This window comes from Lepidochelys olivacea, assembly GCF_965140295.1.
Source record: "Lepidochelys olivacea isolate rLepOli2 genome assembly, chromosome: 10".
Lineage (NCBI taxonomy): Eukaryota > Metazoa > Chordata > Testudines > Cheloniidae > Lepidochelys > Lepidochelys olivacea.
The window spans coordinates 30353417-30370865 of NC_140420.1; the positions used below are offsets into that span (position 1 = coordinate 30353417).

At 42.2% G+C, this 17449-nt stretch overlaps 1 protein-coding gene across 5 annotated transcripts in view; it reads right to left on the minus strand.

The window, feature by feature from the left end:
• LOC311527015 (syntaxin-binding protein 4-like) overlaps window positions 1-17449 on the minus strand; it is a 119936-nt gene that overhangs the window by 82836 nt on the left and 19651 nt on the right. The window contains exon 1 of one of the 5 annotated variants that reach the window (XM_084640544.1): window positions 617-680. The exons of the other annotated variants lie outside the window; for them this stretch is intronic. Within the exon in view, the coding sequence (XP_084496670.1) occupies window positions 617-663 (47 nt within the window). The 5' untranslated portion in view covers window positions 664-680. Of the gene's footprint in view, window positions 1-616; window positions 681-17449 lie in introns of those variants that run through there. 5 annotated transcript variants of the gene reach the window in all.

Sequence of the window (17449 nt, forward strand, 5' to 3'; positions counted from 1 at the left end):
GTCCTCTGTTCTTAATCACTTCCTATGCAATGCTGGGACTTCAGGAATAGGAAGGAAACCTTCCCCATGAGAGCAGGCAGTCAAACAAAAGAGCTCATTATTCAGAACATCATTTCACTGAAGGTTTTTACACTCATTCCAATTTAATAACCCTTAGCCCTTCCACTTATCACCCCATTATACCTTACTCCATCCTGATCACACAGTCACTTGTGCTCCCTCCCCTCGTTTAGCTCGGAGAGAAAGAACCAAAGTCCTGGAAAGGTACCAAGGGCCAGGAGATATTCCAGGATAGGACAAGGCAAGTCTTCCCCCTTATCCTAAGGGAGGCACTTCTGATTTTCTCAGCCTGCATCACTGCCTCAGCCCTTTCTGAAGCAGACACACAATCCCCCCTCCCTCCCTTACTGAATCACTTTTCTGTGGAAACCAAAGGAATTCTCCCTTCCTCTTGCCCAGTTGAGATGAGATTAGACATTAAATATCTGTAGCACAGACAGGAATTTTGTATTTCCCCAAGGAGGCTCTTAAACACCCCAGCCCAACCACGCAATCTCCTTTCCTTCTCCTGACTGGCCACACATTTTTCATCAGTTTCGCTGCTCAGAGATACTACCTGCTAATAATGACGGCACCTCTGTAAAGGACTGAGATCGCTGGCATCTCGCTGGGTTGTGTGATTCCAGCCCAGCCCAGCCAGCCTCTAGCCACTCTGCTTTGGCAGGAATCCGATAAAGCAATGGAAAAGGGGGAGAGGTCACATGACCTTCTCTTATGCATGTTAATTCCCACCCAACATTAACACAGATCAACTAAAAACATCTCTAACTTTAGATTAAAGCTTATGCAATCCAAACAAAACCAGCATGGCCTATTGCAAGTGCCTTCCTGAACAAACAACAAAGACATCTATATATACGCACTCAGCCTCTCCCCACCCCCTCCTCAAAGCAGTGCTGCTCATACATAATTAGAGCAGTGGTGTATTTATTTGATGTCTTTTATTGTTTACCTTTTGGAATATCCCCTAAATAACCAACGCATGAACATTGCCCTTCAGCGCTGAAGCCAGGACATGTCGCTAATGTCCCCGAAGGCTTTAAATCTGCAGCAAAGCTTTGAAAGTAATAACATTCTGCACTGTTTACAGTTTTTCCCTCTTTAATATCTTATTTGGGCTGTAGCATTGCCCAGTTAATACCAAGTAAATCAACTTTGGCTGTGCTAATATCTGCTGAGAGTTTACAGGAATAATTTGCCTTTAAATAGTCTCTTTCATCTAAGGCTCTCAAAGCAGTCTGCAAAGTTAGGGCATTATGATCCCCAATTTACAGATGAGGAAACTGAGGCACAAAGGTTGTGGTGACTAGCTCAAGGTCATATAATGAGTTAGTAGCAGAGCCTGAAATAGTTGAACTGATGCCAAATGCTTTGTTTTAACCATTAGACCACATTCCTTTCCACTATACCACCCGCAGGATCTGACTTGGCTTGTGTTAAAATCAATGGGAATTTTGCTTTAAACTCAATGGGAAAATGGATCTCGGTGCAGGAATGAATTGCTGCTGGGCAGTGTTTGAAGTGGGTATTAACTCCTAGAGAGACAAATGTGTATTTAAGGGTTCATTTGTCAGGTACCTTCTTTTCCTGGTTCTGGTTCTCCAGAACTTTGCTCTGATAGCCAAGAGCAAATTGGGAATTGTTCAACAAATGGTTTATATGTACTCATCTCATCATAAGTATTGCTTGGAGTACATTCTATTCAGTGTTCATTACCTGAGCTGGTGATTCGTCACCCAAAGTCACATGATGCTATTACTTCTCGTTGACAGGATGATTCCTATATCCACAAAGAGGTTTCAAGAGGGCCAGTAAACACTTCTGGTGTGAATACTACCCCGGGTCAAAAAAAAAAAAAGTAACAAATGTGGATTTTTTCAACAAATTTTACTGCAATTTCAAAAGAAAAAAAAGTTTTTTTAATGTGATGAATATTTTAAAATTAAAAGCTCCAACCAGCTCTTTAGCTGGTTGAAACCATCCTCCAAAAATGTGAATTTATTCATTAAAATAAATGTATAAAATTTTTTGTCAAAAAGATGAAAATTCAAAATGTTGACTGGCTGTAGTGAATACAGATTTGCTTGAGTGGTTAAAGTGAATCTGGGAGTGAGGGATGGTTATTTGAATAATGTTTCTAGCTATCTAAATGTCCTAGGTATTTACATGGTCCCCATTATTAAAGGATGAGCACTTCCCAATCATCAGTATATTTATCATCACAACACCTCTGGGAGGTAAGGCCGTGCTATTGTCCCCATTTTATAGATGTGGAACAAACACAGAGAGACTAAGTGATACAGGAGGTTTTGTGGCAGAGCAGAGATTTGAACCCCGATCCCCAAAGTACTGGACAAGCATCCTAACCGCTGGACCTCTGTTTTTCTGCAGTTCTTGTCCAACTCTTCCAAAAATGCTCTCCCCCACCAGACAGCAAAACACGTGGATAGTGGAGGCTAGTTCAGGCAGGCCTCCTGCAACAACTCATTTGTAAATGGATATTTTAAACAGCCTCAAACCTTTTATGCTCCTATTGGTTATTGTAACAATCATATTCCAAATCCACTAATGCATGAATAATCTTCCAAAACCACAATAATAGAGTATTTCTATCCTGCCTCTAAGACTCATTAAATGACGTGTTTTATACAAGGCCAGGCAACCCTCTGAAACATTGCTAATAAAATGAGTCACAAAATTAACCTTTTGTGGTTCATAGGCCAGACTCTCAGCTGGAATATTTTGGCAAAGTTCTGTTGAAGTCAGTGGGTATGTACTACTTTTGGAGGCAATGGAATTATGCCAACCTGGCCCAGAGTGTTTAGCCCAGGTAAAACCAGACACCATACACACGAAAACAAACAAAAATGTATACACATGCAATTCACTATGGTCTTGATCCTGTAAGAAACTGAGCATTCTAGCCCTGATGCAGCAAAGTACTTAAGCATGTGCTTAACCTAAACATGAGAGTCACGGAAGTCAATGGAACTACCCGCATGTTTAAGGTAAGCATATGTTTAAGTGCTTTACGTGGACCAGGGTCTCAGTGCCAAGCACATCACAGGATCCAGCCCACAGTGATAAGCCTGCCAAAGAGTAACCTGAGCATGGTCCCACCAGCCCTGGAGTTGCTAGCACGGTTGAAGTTCGGGTTGCTAGGGTGACTGAAACTGTCTCAATTTCCATTTCCCAGGAACTTTGTATATCTGTTTTTGTTCTGATTGGAACAAAAACAAATATTTTTCACATTTTCCCCTGAAATATAAATTCCCCAAAATTTCATATAGAAAAAGAAAATTACATTTAGAAAACCAGTGTTTCCAAACAAAAATTGTTGTTTCAAAATTAATTTTATTTTAGGTTTTTTTATATTATTTTTTAAACGTTGTAACATATCAGTAGCAGGGCAAACTATGACATCAAAACCTGTCCAACCATGTCAAAATCTCATGATAAGTCATAGTATGTCCTATAACTGACATCTCACTATAGCAGTCAAAATATTTTTTTATTTTTTATTCTATTTTATTTTTAAAATTAAGGGCAGCTGCTACTTAGTACAGATTGAAACATCCTTATCTTATTGTCTTGTTGAAAATGTCTCCTGATTATACTGTAATGTAACATTTTCAACACAATAAGACAAGCACTCTATGTACCAATTAAAGCAGCAGCAGTTTTCACTAGCCTTGGGATAACCTGGAATCATTTTTGTAGCATACTGAAAACAGCTGCTCCTCTAATTAGTATCTATGACAACATGTCAGGAGTCGTAGCACATAATGTGACATGTGTACTGCTATTAACATGTGGTGAAGTAATGCCAATGAGTCAAAGTGAAACAAAATAAAATAAATTTGAAATGAAATTTGAATTTTTTTTTAAAAAAATCCAAAATTAAAATTTTAGTTTCAATTTTGATCCCCCATGGGAAAGTCTCAAAATCAACACAGTTTCACACACAAAAATGTCCATTTTACAGAAAGGGCATTTTCCAACAGAAAACTGTTTAGTTGGAAATTTTTCTTTGTCTATCTCTAGTACTGATTGAATTCAAAATAGCACTCCCATTTCCAATGGGCTAAAATTCAGAGGGCACATGCCACACAGCAAAATATTCTGATTTGCCTTCTAGAGGCTGAAGGAGTTAATAAAAACAATACAAACTGCAGTCATCTACTGAGTGGACCTGGTGTAGTAATTTATCAGACGGCATTCTGATTCTCCTCCCAGATAAATGAATTGGATAGAGTTATTCCAGATTTACAACTGTGCAAGCCAGAGAAGAATCAGGCTCCAAATTACATCAAAATAGCTTTCAACAATTTTTTTTTTCAAATATTTTGAGGAAGGTATCAAATTCATCAACACTTTATAACCCAAATGTAACATTTTGGAGAGTTACAAAATGGTACTATTGTATTTATTCAGGTCTAAGGCCCTGCTCTTAGCTAGCATTTCTGTTGAAGAAGGGGACTTAAATGCTTAAATGCTTTCCAGAATCAGGCCCTAAAAGAATGCCTGAAAATAAATACAGTTAAAGCAGAATTTCTGTTCTATCCTTTGCATGGTTAACATGCCTTAGCACTGCAGAGAAGGAATGCTTTCAGCTTCCATTGAAACCCATACACAGCATGGTATTTGGGTTGGAGGCGGGAGAGATTCTAAGAGCAGGTTGGACAAACACCTGTCAGAGATGGTCTAGATAATACTTAGCCCTGCCATCAGTGCACGGGACTAGACTAGATGACCTCTTGAGGTCCCTTCCAGGCCTATGATTTTATGAGATGTGGTTGAGGTTTTTTTGTTTTGTTCTTTTAAAGAGATGGATTCAAACCCCAAAATTCCTACCTAGCTTGATTGAGGTACCAAAAGTCCAGGAGCCTTTGAAACCAAATTTTTCTCTCACCAAATTGTTTGGGGGAAGTGGGGGGCATCTCAGCATGCCAGTTCCAGATCTGGTTGTCTTAAAATACTTCCACTGTTCATTTACTGTAACACCATGAGAGCGGATCTCCTAATATTTCATCCCCAGTAGAGCTGCCAGAAGCAGTGAAAAAGAAATCCAAATCCTAACACAAAAAAACTTGGTTAAAAAAAATGAAAGTCAAAGTCACTAAGTAATGATAATGTTATCACACCACTTCCAGCCCCTCCTCCCGAAAACATTTAAAAGACCAATGAAATGAGAAGTAAAGGACATCCTTAACCGGCTTAACATACAAGCAAAATATTCGCATCTAAAGAAAGGCCTATTTCATCACACACCATCAACCTGAAATCTAACCTAGGGATTTTTTTTTTCAATTATTTTTCTATTAGTCTTTTTATCCTTATTTCAGTTTCTAGTTTTTTTAAAAGGTAGATACTGTTAAACATGCCCCATGATCCGGTGAGCAAGCTAGGAGTCAGTAGTCCAGGGTTCTAGTCTCAGCTGTGCACTGACTCCGCATGTGAGACTAAAGGGAGAATGATCACGCTTACCCACATTTGTAAAGTGCTTTGAGATCAATTGGTGAAAAGCCCTATGAGTGGTAAGCGTTATCGATGACAGAAAATATATGTAGTCATTGACGGTAATATTTATTGGTAAAGTAATTGCTGTTCCTTGAGAATAACGTGTATAGTTTAAAATAGGGAAAAGTGTAACAATAATTATCATAATTCCTATCTCTTTTCTAGCACTTTTCATCAGTAGATCACAAATGCTTTACAAAGGAAGTCAGTATCATAATCCTCATTTTGCAGTGGGGAAACTGAGGCACAGAGCGGTCACCCAGCAGACCACTGGCAAGAGCTGGAACAAGAACCCAGGTCTCATGAGTTCCTGTCCAGTGCTCTATCCACTCGAAATACATTAACTCACAAATAATTATGCAAGTGGATTGGTGTTTCAGCTGATTGCTATGTGGCATTGAGGTATACATATATAATTTGGATGTTTAATACCTTCTTCCCCTCCCCCAAGAAGTTTCAGTTATCAGATAACCAGCTGAAACATCTGACATCATAGTTAATTAAGTTCCTTGTGGTCTGATGAAACATGTGCTTCTTTACACCTGCTAAGAATAACATGGTTTACTGTGTCAGCAGTCATTTCCTTGCTTTTAAGTGCTTGACTTCTGTAAACAACACTATACAGAACCACACTGTCATCACTTTGCAACTGTAACTTTTTCTTTTTGGTAACTAAGGGGGGTTGATTTCTTTTACACACACCTGATTTTTTCTTTGGTGTAGGTAAATGAAGTCAGAATGTTTTTAAAAAGTTAAACAAATAGGATGGATGACTCAAGTTTACTAAATTAAGGCCCTGATTTAGGAAAGGGGTTAGAATGGGGGCAGGTAAGGGGTGGGAAGAGGTGGGGCAGGGGTGGGGCTTCATGGAAGGGGTGGAGTGGGGATGGGGTCAGGGCGGGGGGTGGTTAGTGATGCGGCCCTTGGGCCAATGTACTAGTCCTCATGTGGCCCTTGTGGTCATTTGAGTTTGAGACCCCTGGTCTAGATCCTGGAGTTAATCCTAAGGGAAGAACCTAGAAATTGCAGTACCTTTCTCTAAGGAAAATGCACAGATAGAAGGACTCCCCCATATGCAGTAAGTGGGCATCCTGGAAGTCCAATCAGAAAAGAAAGCTCTAGGGTACCCAAAAGCTTACCTTGTGCACAGAAGTTATGGCTTTACCATAACAATCAACAACTCTTTTCATCTTCAGCTCTCCATGGACTTTACAAAGGAGGAAAGTATCATTATCCATGGATTTTAGATGGAGAAACTGAGGCACACAAATGCCCACAGTCACACAGCAGACTAGTAACAGAGCTGGGACTAGACCCCAAGTCCTCTGGTGTCCCAGTCCAATGCCCTAGTCACTGGGGCACACCACTTCTCATAAAAGGGGAGGGTGCCCTGTTAAAATCAGAACCTCACCTGTACGTGCTACTCCCACCTCCTTCATGATAATAAAATAGCCTCTTCCAGGAGCTCGGGAGCCAGGTCAGTGGTCCCTCTTTGGGTGCTTGTACACTGATGGCGTGCAAGAGAACACAAAAAGAATTGAAGAAAGGAGGATACTGCCATGTCTCAAAGGAAGCTTCTGCATGCCCCACAGTCTTGAGGCTGGGGGTGAGTGAGACTCTCTTCTGCACTTCCCTCTTCCTTTCTTCCCTGCTTCTAAGGAGTGAGCAGCAGGAAGAGGAAAAAGGCACATCAAGCGGGGCACTGGCTCAGGGCCCACAGCATGGGGCGGCAAAAAAAGGCTGAATTGCTTGGTTATACTTACCTAGCTTCGGAATGGGTGCATTTGGTCTCCTTGTTCCCTGGCAAGTGACTACATCCTGCTCTCAGTGCTGACTGGTTGCAGGATGTGGGAGCATGTGACAGACTCAGAGGGGAACAGAAAACACTCAAACACAGCAACAAGAACAGGGGCAGAGATGAGCACAAGAAGGGCACAAGGAGAGAGACCTGCCCAAGGAAACGACACAGGATAGGTATGACAGTCAGACCTAGGGAGAAGGGAAGTGATAAAGAGAAGCCAATGCTGGAGAAACCCTGCCAGCAACCAACAGAGGGCTTCAGCCAGTCAGTGGCCTGACATGCCTTGCCCTGAGGTGACTACTTAGTCTGACAGGTTTCAGAGTACCAGCCCTGTTAGTCTGTATTCGCAAAAAGAAAAGGAGTACTTGTGGCACCTTAGAGACTAACCAATTTATTTGAGCATAAGCTTTCGTGAGCTACAGCTCACTTCATCAGATGCATATTGTGGAAAATACAGAAGATGCTTTTATATACACAGACCATGAAAAAATGGATGTTTATCATTGCAAAAGGTTTTCTCTCCTCCCACCCCACTCTCCTGAAACCTTTTGCAGTGATAAACACCCATTTTTTCATGGTCTGTGTGTATAAAAACATCTTCTGTATTTTCCACAATATGCATCCGATGAAGTGAGCTGTAGCTCACAAAAGCTTATGCTCAAATAAATTGGTTAGTCTCTAAGGTGCCACAAGTACTCCTTTTCTTTTTACTTAGTCTGAGGTTCAGACTTGACTGGCCCCACCTCCCACCCAGCAGACAGTTGCTTCAGAGCCAGACATCTTGCTTGCTCACTCATTGCATGACCTCGTAGCCTGGTCTGCTGCACTGTGCAGCCAGTTCACTGGCTGACCTGCCCCCTCCCTCCTCTGATCCTCCAGATCTGTCACCGTGCTCTGTAATATACTTTAACAGCATGTGCCATGGGGCTTGTTCTATTAGTATAGCTGGAATAAATAAGCTAAAGGTGTTAATATAAATTTAGATACAGATTAATATTAAACAAGGTTTGGCATATAGAGGTTTTAGATATAGGTTTAATATTATGGCTAATGTCAATAATAAATTACAACAATTTAAATAAAGATAAAGGAAAATTAATTAACGCGTTTGCAATGTAAAGTATAAAATAAGGCTTTGGGGGCAAAAACAATTTGCCCTTTTTTGGAGCTGAAGAGAGTTTTTAAGAAGGAAAAATATTCTTAACTGACCATTTTTAGCTGATATTAAAGATTGGCAATTACTGTCTTTTGGGGGAGGGGAAGAAAAGAAGTTAGTTGAGATGAGCTGATGCCACTATTGTTTAAGTAGGATTTTATTTTAGATGGCGTATGGAATGTAGCTGAAGCTAGAAATATCATCTGGGTCTTTCTTCTTTGGCCCAGTTTGGTTAGGACATTTTTAGGATCAGGATGACGAAGGCCCGGGGTTTTAGCAGACAGTATGGGTGGCAGCCATGAGGGTGAAGCTTGTTTTAGTAGTTAAAGACTTAAATAATAATAATAATAATAATGACTTACAAAGAGAAGGGAGGGGGAATACCCCTGCAGCGGGGTGAGCACCCCGCTCCGGAGAGAAAGGGGTTAAAACCAGCTCTGCCCCAAGGAGCCAATCAGGAGAAGGCAGGTAGCAGCCAATCTGGGCTGGTATAAAAAGGGCTATGAGCTAGGTGACAGGGAATCTCACTCCAGCCTTGGGGTGGGAAGGATCTGGCTGCCTGGGAGCACAGGGTACCTTAAACAGAGCAGGACTGGAGAAGTGGTAGGGGTAGGCTAAGCTGGGCAGCTCAGGCCTGGCAACCTCCCAGGCTGAGGCCTGACAGGAAGGCGTAAGGAGGTACTGGGGCTGCAGGGAAAGGCAGTAGGTCCAACACCCTAGCCAATGACAAGTGGCCACTTCAGACTGCAGTTTGCCCCTGAGGGCTGGGACTAGTTGAAGACTGGCAGTGGGTCACTGAGGCGAGGTGGGCTCAGGGGATTGGGGTTCCCTGGGTGAGGGGTAGCACCCCAAGGTCAGGGGCACGGGGTCTGGGAGGGACGTGGGGCCTATGTGTGGTGGAGATAAAGGGACTGCAGAGGAGTAGGTAACAGAGTGAGGCACCAGCCTATAGAGGGCACTCCAGGGCAGAGAGAGCTAATTCCCAGAACAGCCAGCAGGAGGCGCCATGCTGGTGAGGCAGCGATCTGCTACAAGCCCATCCATTTACTATTTTGCTTACTATTTAGGCTTAGTTTTTGATATACTATTTTGTTTATACTTTATTCTTTGTTTCTTAACATGATTTTAACACATTCCTTGAGTTACATTAGCAAGCCTTTTTGCTTGAATGAATTCAGGGGTTTTTTGGTCTCCCTTTTGTATCCTTAACCTTTAACATTTGTCGTTTTGGGTTATTGAGACATTTTATGAAGCTACAATCAGTTTTTATGGTTGCATTTACAATTAAAGAAAATTTATAGGCCAAATTATTACAACATAATTGCTCCCATTAGCCAATTCCACCTAGGATTGGTCATTTTTTCATAAAATTACAGTTACAAAGAAAAAAAAAATTAGTCATTTAGAGGAAAGGTAAAAGGTACTTGGTTATATTTTAAGGGTTGTACATATATTTTAAAATTGGGTTTATAAGTTTTACTTGATTAAGTATTAGAAAATTTATAGGTAAGTTTCATTAACATCTAAAAAGTGTAAACTTACATTTCACTATATTTGTAGCTAAAACAAAACTTAAACCTGCTGCTGTTATATGTTTGCAACATGTTTAAGTACAACCTAGATCTTATGTCTTTTGCTGTACACTCAAGATGGGGGTGGGGGAGAAATTTTCCCCTTTTTTGCTGCTTACACAGTTAAAGCTGTACAAGTTACACAAACCATGAAAATTGTATGCACCAAGTAAGCAATCTTAATTTGTTGGAGAAACATTTTAGCCCGGATGGCATTTTTCTTTAAGTGTGGTGCTTTGGTTTTTTTGTTTTTTTTAAAGAAAGTTCTTTTGGAACTACACTTGCATTTATGAGCCATTTGCAACACGCAAAGGCAGTCAAGATTTGCAGGCATTTTTGGTCTAACAGACCTTGCCCACCAGCTTTACCACCAACATTTGAGAGGACAAATGGCCATCATGGCAACTTAGCCCCTTACAGGAAAGCTAATCTGCCCCACTAACATTCTTCTGTCTCACAGGCACAAAACAAACAACAAAACAGGAAAAAAACATTGCAAAAAAAATGCAAACAAAAACATTGCGCAACATTTTAAAAACAAAACGATTACAAAATGTTTGGTGTTGCAACAACTCTTCCTTTTGGTGGTTTGAAGTTTAATTTACAGTTAATGCAGCAGCAGCCCTGGTATAAGCTAGCATTTTGTTAACAAGAGAGCCAAGCCAACTTTAAAAGTCTGATTTAGCAACTTAATTTTTACTACTATTGCTTTTTCTTAAAAATACTTTATCATTTGAAAACGTTAAAGTTAGCTTTAAAACAATGGTTAACAAACAAAAACAATAAAACAGTTTGCTTTGCATGCTTTTTTCAAACAAGCCCAGCCTATTTAAGGGTTTAAAAACAATTTTTTTGGTTTAACACTAACTTTGAAAACAATTGTTTGTTTGCCAAGGTGTAAGCTTCTAAGTATGTATTAACCCTCCAGGCCCCCCACTGGGTGTCAGAAATGTTGTATTAATCTAGATGGAATAAATGGACCAAAAGATGTTAACATAACCCAGTCACTGTTTAATGTTAAACCAGGGTTGGCCTACAGAAGCTTTAGTTTGCTTAGTGCCATGTCAAACACTATCAAAAATCCTTTAACCTTTTATTAAAGATAAAGAAAAGGAGAAACAGTTAAAGCATTTGAAATGTAAAGTTTTAATAAGGCTTTCATTTTAACAATGTTCCTTGCTCCCTTTCCCTTGAGCTGGAGAGAATTTTTAAGAAGCGGGGGCAGGAGAAATCACTTTGTTTCTCAGTTCCTTAGATGGTGGTAAATGTCTTTTTGGGGACATTAGTTTTGGGGAAGTTAGTTGAGATGAGCTGGAGCTGTTCTTGTCAGTAAAGTCCAATCCCATTTCATCCTAGATGGTGTCGGAGATTCAGCTGGAGCACAGGATCATCTGAGTCCCTCTCTGGTCTGGTCAGGGCATCTCTCAGGATCAGGATGAAAAAGTCGCAGGAGATGGTGCGGGTGGCAGGCATGATGGAGAAGCTCCCTCCAGTAGTTATTTTTCTCCCCAAAGTGTTTCTTTAAGGACTCAAAGGGAGCAATGGATGGAACAGCCTATTGGAGAGAACAGCCCATTCCCTCATGATTTTGTCCACCAACTAGGCTTAGTTTTTGACACACCTGTTTTGGTTTACTGATTTTTGGTTACACACTGTTCTTGTTCACCGGGCATGATCTTCACACAGTCCTTGAGTTGTATCAGGAGGCCTTCTTGTTTAAACTCATTCAGGTTCGTTTGTTTTTTCTCTCTTTTCTACCTTGTCCCATTAACATTGGTTAAGAGATTTTATGAATTTACACAGGTTTCTTTTAATGCAGGTCCTAAATTTGTTTTGTGATAAAACAGAATTAAATTAGGGCTGAAGCAAAAGTAGTCTGAACAAAGATTATGCAGTCAAGCAAGAAACAAAAAATAACCCATCTGACGCAGGTGATCAGTCAAAGTTTCAGTAACAAATTACACCCACACACACTCTCCACTGGTCAGTGGGTGAAAAGATATTGCAAGCTATCCATCGGCTGAAATATTTTCATAAATATTATTCATTGAACAATTTCAGATAAATTAATAAAAAATGAGCTAATTATATTGATTAAATTGTTCAAAGTGAAACTCACATTTTAATCAGGGTAACAACCTTTAGCTACCCATGATTTCTCTAGTGTCACTAACACAGCAGGGTCATTAGAAACTTCACAGGGACAGCAGAGTTAAAATGCCAAAAGAATAGGTCCCTACAACTTTAGCCAATGGAGAATCTCCAGTAACTGACAGCAGTATAGGGCTTCTGACAGCCAGCTGAGCAATTCCAAGAGACAGAAAGACAAACATCAGCTCATTACAAAGTAACAGAGTCCTTCTTTTAACTTGCAAAGCCACCTGGAAATGTGCTATTAACGAAGAACAGCTGAAGAATTTAGCTGATCAGAATTAAAACAGCAACTTCTCAATAAAGCATCAGCATGTGTGACAGGAGGCTGCAGTGCTAGGAATACTGCAACACAGCAGGCTGGAGAGCAGCAACGTATTCTAATGGAATAAAATAATGACTAATTATTATTGCCAGTTATTAATTTCATGCATCTACAGAACACCTGTTATCCGGAGATCTCAATCCTAAAGCTCCAGCAGGGCTGCTGCCATAAACATGCCTCCCATAAGGGCTGTGGCCTCTCTCCCTGTTGCCATAACTACGGCTATTTGCATCATCCAGCTCGCTAATCACCCAATCTGTTATCAGATTAGGTGGCACAGTCAGCAGTACAGGATGGCATGGTGGGTCAGGGCCCCAGCATTCCCACATTAACCACTGGAAGGAAACTCACACGACCTTTGCAGAGGCAGCATTTTATTCATCTCAGCTATTCTCTGCCGCAGTTTGCATGTTTGCAGCTTTAATCTTCTATTAGGATTGGCTCCTGCCTCCCCCTTCTCACCCAGGAGAGAGGCTGTGGGGCAAATTCTCCTTAGCGGTGTAAATAAGGAGAGACACCACTGAAGTTAGTCCCGGTTACTCTGTTCAAAACCGTGAGACAAAGACCAAGCTTATTTAGTGGGAAGGCTGTGTCTAGCATGGGCCAAATTCCTCTGTGGTGTAAATCCACTGAAGTCAAGGGAGTTACAGCATGGAGGAACTCAGCCTTGCATTCAGATGCTTTCAGAAACATCATTGTCATAAATATAAAGGGAAGGGTAAACCCCTTTGAAATCCCTCCTGGCCAGGGGAAAGCTCCTCTCACCTGTAAAGGGTTAAGAAGCTAAAGGTAACCTCGCTGGCACCTGACCAAAATGACCAATGAGGAGACAAGATACTTTCAAAAGCTGGGAGGAGGGAGAGAAACAAAGAGTCTGTGTGTCTGTCTATATTCTAGCTTATATTACCAAGATAAGCTATTACCAGCAGGACAGTGGGGTGGGAGGAGGTATTGTTTCATATTCTCTGTGTATATATAAAGTCTGCTGCAGTTTCCACAATATGCATCTGATGAAGTGAGCTGTAGCTCACGAAAGCTTATGCTCAAATAAATTGGTTAGTCTCTAAGGTGCCACAAGTACTCCTTTTCTTTTTGCGAATACAGACTAACACGGCTGTTACTCTGAAACCTGTCTATATTCTGTCTTTGCCAGGGATAGACCAGGAATGGAGTCTTAGAACTTTTAGTAAGTAATCTAGCTAGGTACCGTGTTAGATTATGATTTCTTTAAATGGCTGAGAAAAGAACTGTGCTGAATAGAATAACTATTTCTGTCTATGTATCTTTTTTGTAACTTAAGGTTTTGCCTAGAGGGGTTCTCTACGTTTTGAATCTAATTACCCTGTAAGATATCTACCATCCTGATTTTACAGGGGGGATTTCTTTATTTCTATTTACTTCTATTTTTATTAAAAGTCTTCTTGTAAGAAAACTGAATGCTTTTTCATTGTTCTCAGATCCAAGGGTTTGGGTCTGTGGTCACCTATGCAAATTGGTGAGGCTTTTTATCCAACATTTCCCAGGAAAGGGGGGGTGCAAGTGTTGGGAGGATTGTTCATTGTTCTTAAGATCCAAGGGTCTGGGTCTGTAGTCACCTAGGCAAATTGGTGAGGCTTTTTACCAAACCTTGTCCAGGAAGTGGGGTGCAAGGTTTTGGGAAGTATTTTGGGGGGAAAGACGTGTCCAAACAGCTCTTCCCCAGTAACCAGTATTAGTTTGGTGGTGGTAGCGGCCAATCCAAGAACAAAGGGTGTAGTATTTTGTACCTTGGGGAAGTTTTGACCTAAGCTGGTAAAGATAAGCTTAGGAGGTTTTTCATGCAGGTCCCCACATCTGTACCCTAGAGTTCAGAGTGGGGGAGGAACCTTGACAATCATGTTTCAATGCAGCAGGACAGTGGGTTGGGGGGCGCGCATATGTGTGTGCTGACCAGCGGTTTACATGTTAACCCTTCCAGTGCGGACTGAGAAGGCAGATACGTCTGAAAAACACCGTGCTGCCCAGCACACCTGTAACCGGCAACATTTGGTTCATTGGTTCATCTCCCAAGGAAACTGCTGCAAGGCACGCGCCATTTCCTGCAGTGGTAGCGAAGGGGTTAATTCGATTACTCATGGCTTAAAACTGCCGGTCATAAGGAAGCGCCCATACGGCTGGAGATCTGACATGGGTTTATACAAATACTTCACAGCAGTGCCCGCTTCCCCTTCCCCCTGTTCCTCGGCTCTCCCCTCCAGCGCTCACCAGGAGTGCTAGAGACAACAGAAATGCCTCAGATCCTCACACCATCTTAACCTTGCTGCTGAAGCTGCTCACAAAGGCGAGGAGGAGTATGTTCCCCAGGGGTTTGATTCTCATTTACCCTAAGGTACATGTAATCTTTAAGGCCCCTTTACACTGCCCAAGTGGTGTAAAAAGGCCTTAGTGTAAATGCGAATCAGGCCTATATACAAAGTGTCAAATTAACTCCAAGGACCAGGTGGCATGTGTATGTATATTAACTCCTCAAAGTTGTTTTGTTATTAGGTTGCTGATCTATTCGAGAACGTACTCGTTTAAAGTCACGCTATGTTCCATTATAAGGTTGTTTGGCTCACCCAGCATTCCAGCCGGGGAGCGGGCAAGCCCCAGACCCCGCTCCCCAGCTGAAGTGCCGGGCGGGTGGAATGGGGCAAGCCCCCACACCCCGACCCCACTCCCCCGCTGGAATGCCGGGTGGGTAGAGCGGGGCAAGCCCCTGCACCCCGACCCCGCTACGCCCCTAACTCAACCAAGCTTCACAATCATCATTGGGGGGTACAGTATGAAATTGTTTGTTTAAAATTATTTAAAACTTATACTGTATATGTATATAATGTCTTTTGTCTGGCAAAAAAAATTTCCCCGGAACCTAACCCCTCTATTTACATTAATTCTTATGGGGAAATTGGATTCACTTAACATTGTTTCGCTTAAAGTAGCATTTTTCAGGAACATAACTACAACATTAAGTGAGGAGTGACTGTACGAGAAATCCAAGTACTATAACTAATAGTTTGTGTCACTGAGAACAGTCTAGCAGTCTCACTCAGGTTGGGAGTAGCAGCACTCTCAATGGCTTTTTACCAGGACCTAGCCAGGCAACTGCAGTTCCCTGGCGAAGCTGTGCAGGGAAATCCAGGATTTATAGGCTACAGAGGATAAATAACCCTACATTCTCTAGAGAGACCAGAAATCATGACTTTGATTGGCCTGCCCTGATTTCTCTAGCAACATTCCTGCATCCTCCCTCTCCTGATGGCCAGCAGCACAACCAGACGGAGAACAGCTGAAGTATTGTCATATTACAGCTTTGTCAGTGACATGACTGCCAAAGCCAACTTCTGCTTCAACAGAGGGCCAGCTCAGGGCCTGATCGTCCAGTCCTTAACACAGGCAGGGCTCCTGTCGACAGGCAGGACTGCAGGATAAAGCCCCAGAGGGGAAACATTCACAGCTATTTGGAGAGCGGCTCTACGGAAGCCAGACTCAGCCAATCTGGAAACACATCTCTCTGTCCCAGGTGGGTCCCTGCATATCAGCAATGAAAGGAATGTATTCGAAGTGCGGTTTTCAGTTACTGACAGGGCAAGTCGGCTGTGGGTGGGTTCTTGCAAAACTTTCTAAGGACAAAACTAACCCAGCATGGTTTTGAATTCTGGATTCACAGCCTGATGATCACTTTAGATAAGCTATTACCAGCTGGACAGTGGGGTGGGAGGAGGTATTGTTTCATATTCTCTGTGTATATATAAAGTCTGCTGCAGTTTCCACGGCATGCATCCGATGAAGTGAGCTGTAGCTCACGAAAGCTCATGCTCAAATAAATTGGTTAGTCTCTAAGGTGCCACAAGTACTCCTTTTCTCTTTGCGAATACAGACTAACACGGCTGCTACTCTGAAACCAGCCTTTAGGATATATACAGTACTTTGCCTTCTCACACATTTCCCCTGGTCACTTGGGACTCAAAGATAAATAAATAAATAATCGATCTCTCTCTTGCCCTACTTAGGACTATGAGGAGGGAACATTTAGAACACGCCATTCGGGGCAGACAGTGAACCAGCCCGCAGCATTGCCCAAGACGGTACACGTAGGACCACGAAGTTAGCTGACCCCCAGCATTCCCAATATACACAGAGGAGCCAGCAGCAAAGCAGCCCTAACCTAGCCCAGATGCACACAGTACCATGTAGTAAAGCAGCAAGTAGCAGACTCCTGCTGGTTTCCTGCTTGTGGGAATGTACCATTTTGTTACAGTGAGCATCAGGAAATGGGCATGCACAGAGATTCCCCCGCCTTAGAATTCTGCATCCCTCTCCCATGAGCATCATACACCCATGGAGCCTCTTTTCCTCCCACCCTGAGGCATCCTCCCCTCATCACTGATCTCAAGGGGCCTTTCACTTTGTCCCCTTTTCCTTAAGGGGTGAAGGTGAATGCTGGTGAAAGGAGGGCCATGCCTAACCTTGGGGAAAGGGGGAATATTAACACAGTCAAATCCTAGAGAAGACAGGGCCATTGTCTTAATGCATGTTAGCTGCTTGACGTATATCCTAGGTTCCCCCTCAGACAGCTTAACGCCTGCTAAAACTAGGTCTCCCTGTGCCTGCTTCACAGAAGACAGGAGTCTGTTATAGTTCCAGTTTACGTGCTCCAGGGGCTGTAGCAGCTCATGCTTTTAGCTCTGGGAGTTCCCACATCAATCCCCGCTGTGCTGGCCAAGATGGCAACCGTCACCTATGAGACGGCAGTCCCACCAGGCCAGGAGCGATGTGGGAACGAGCAATGAACACCAAATGGTTGCAGCAGGTGTGACGTTAGCTTTAGCCTAGCTGCTGCCTGT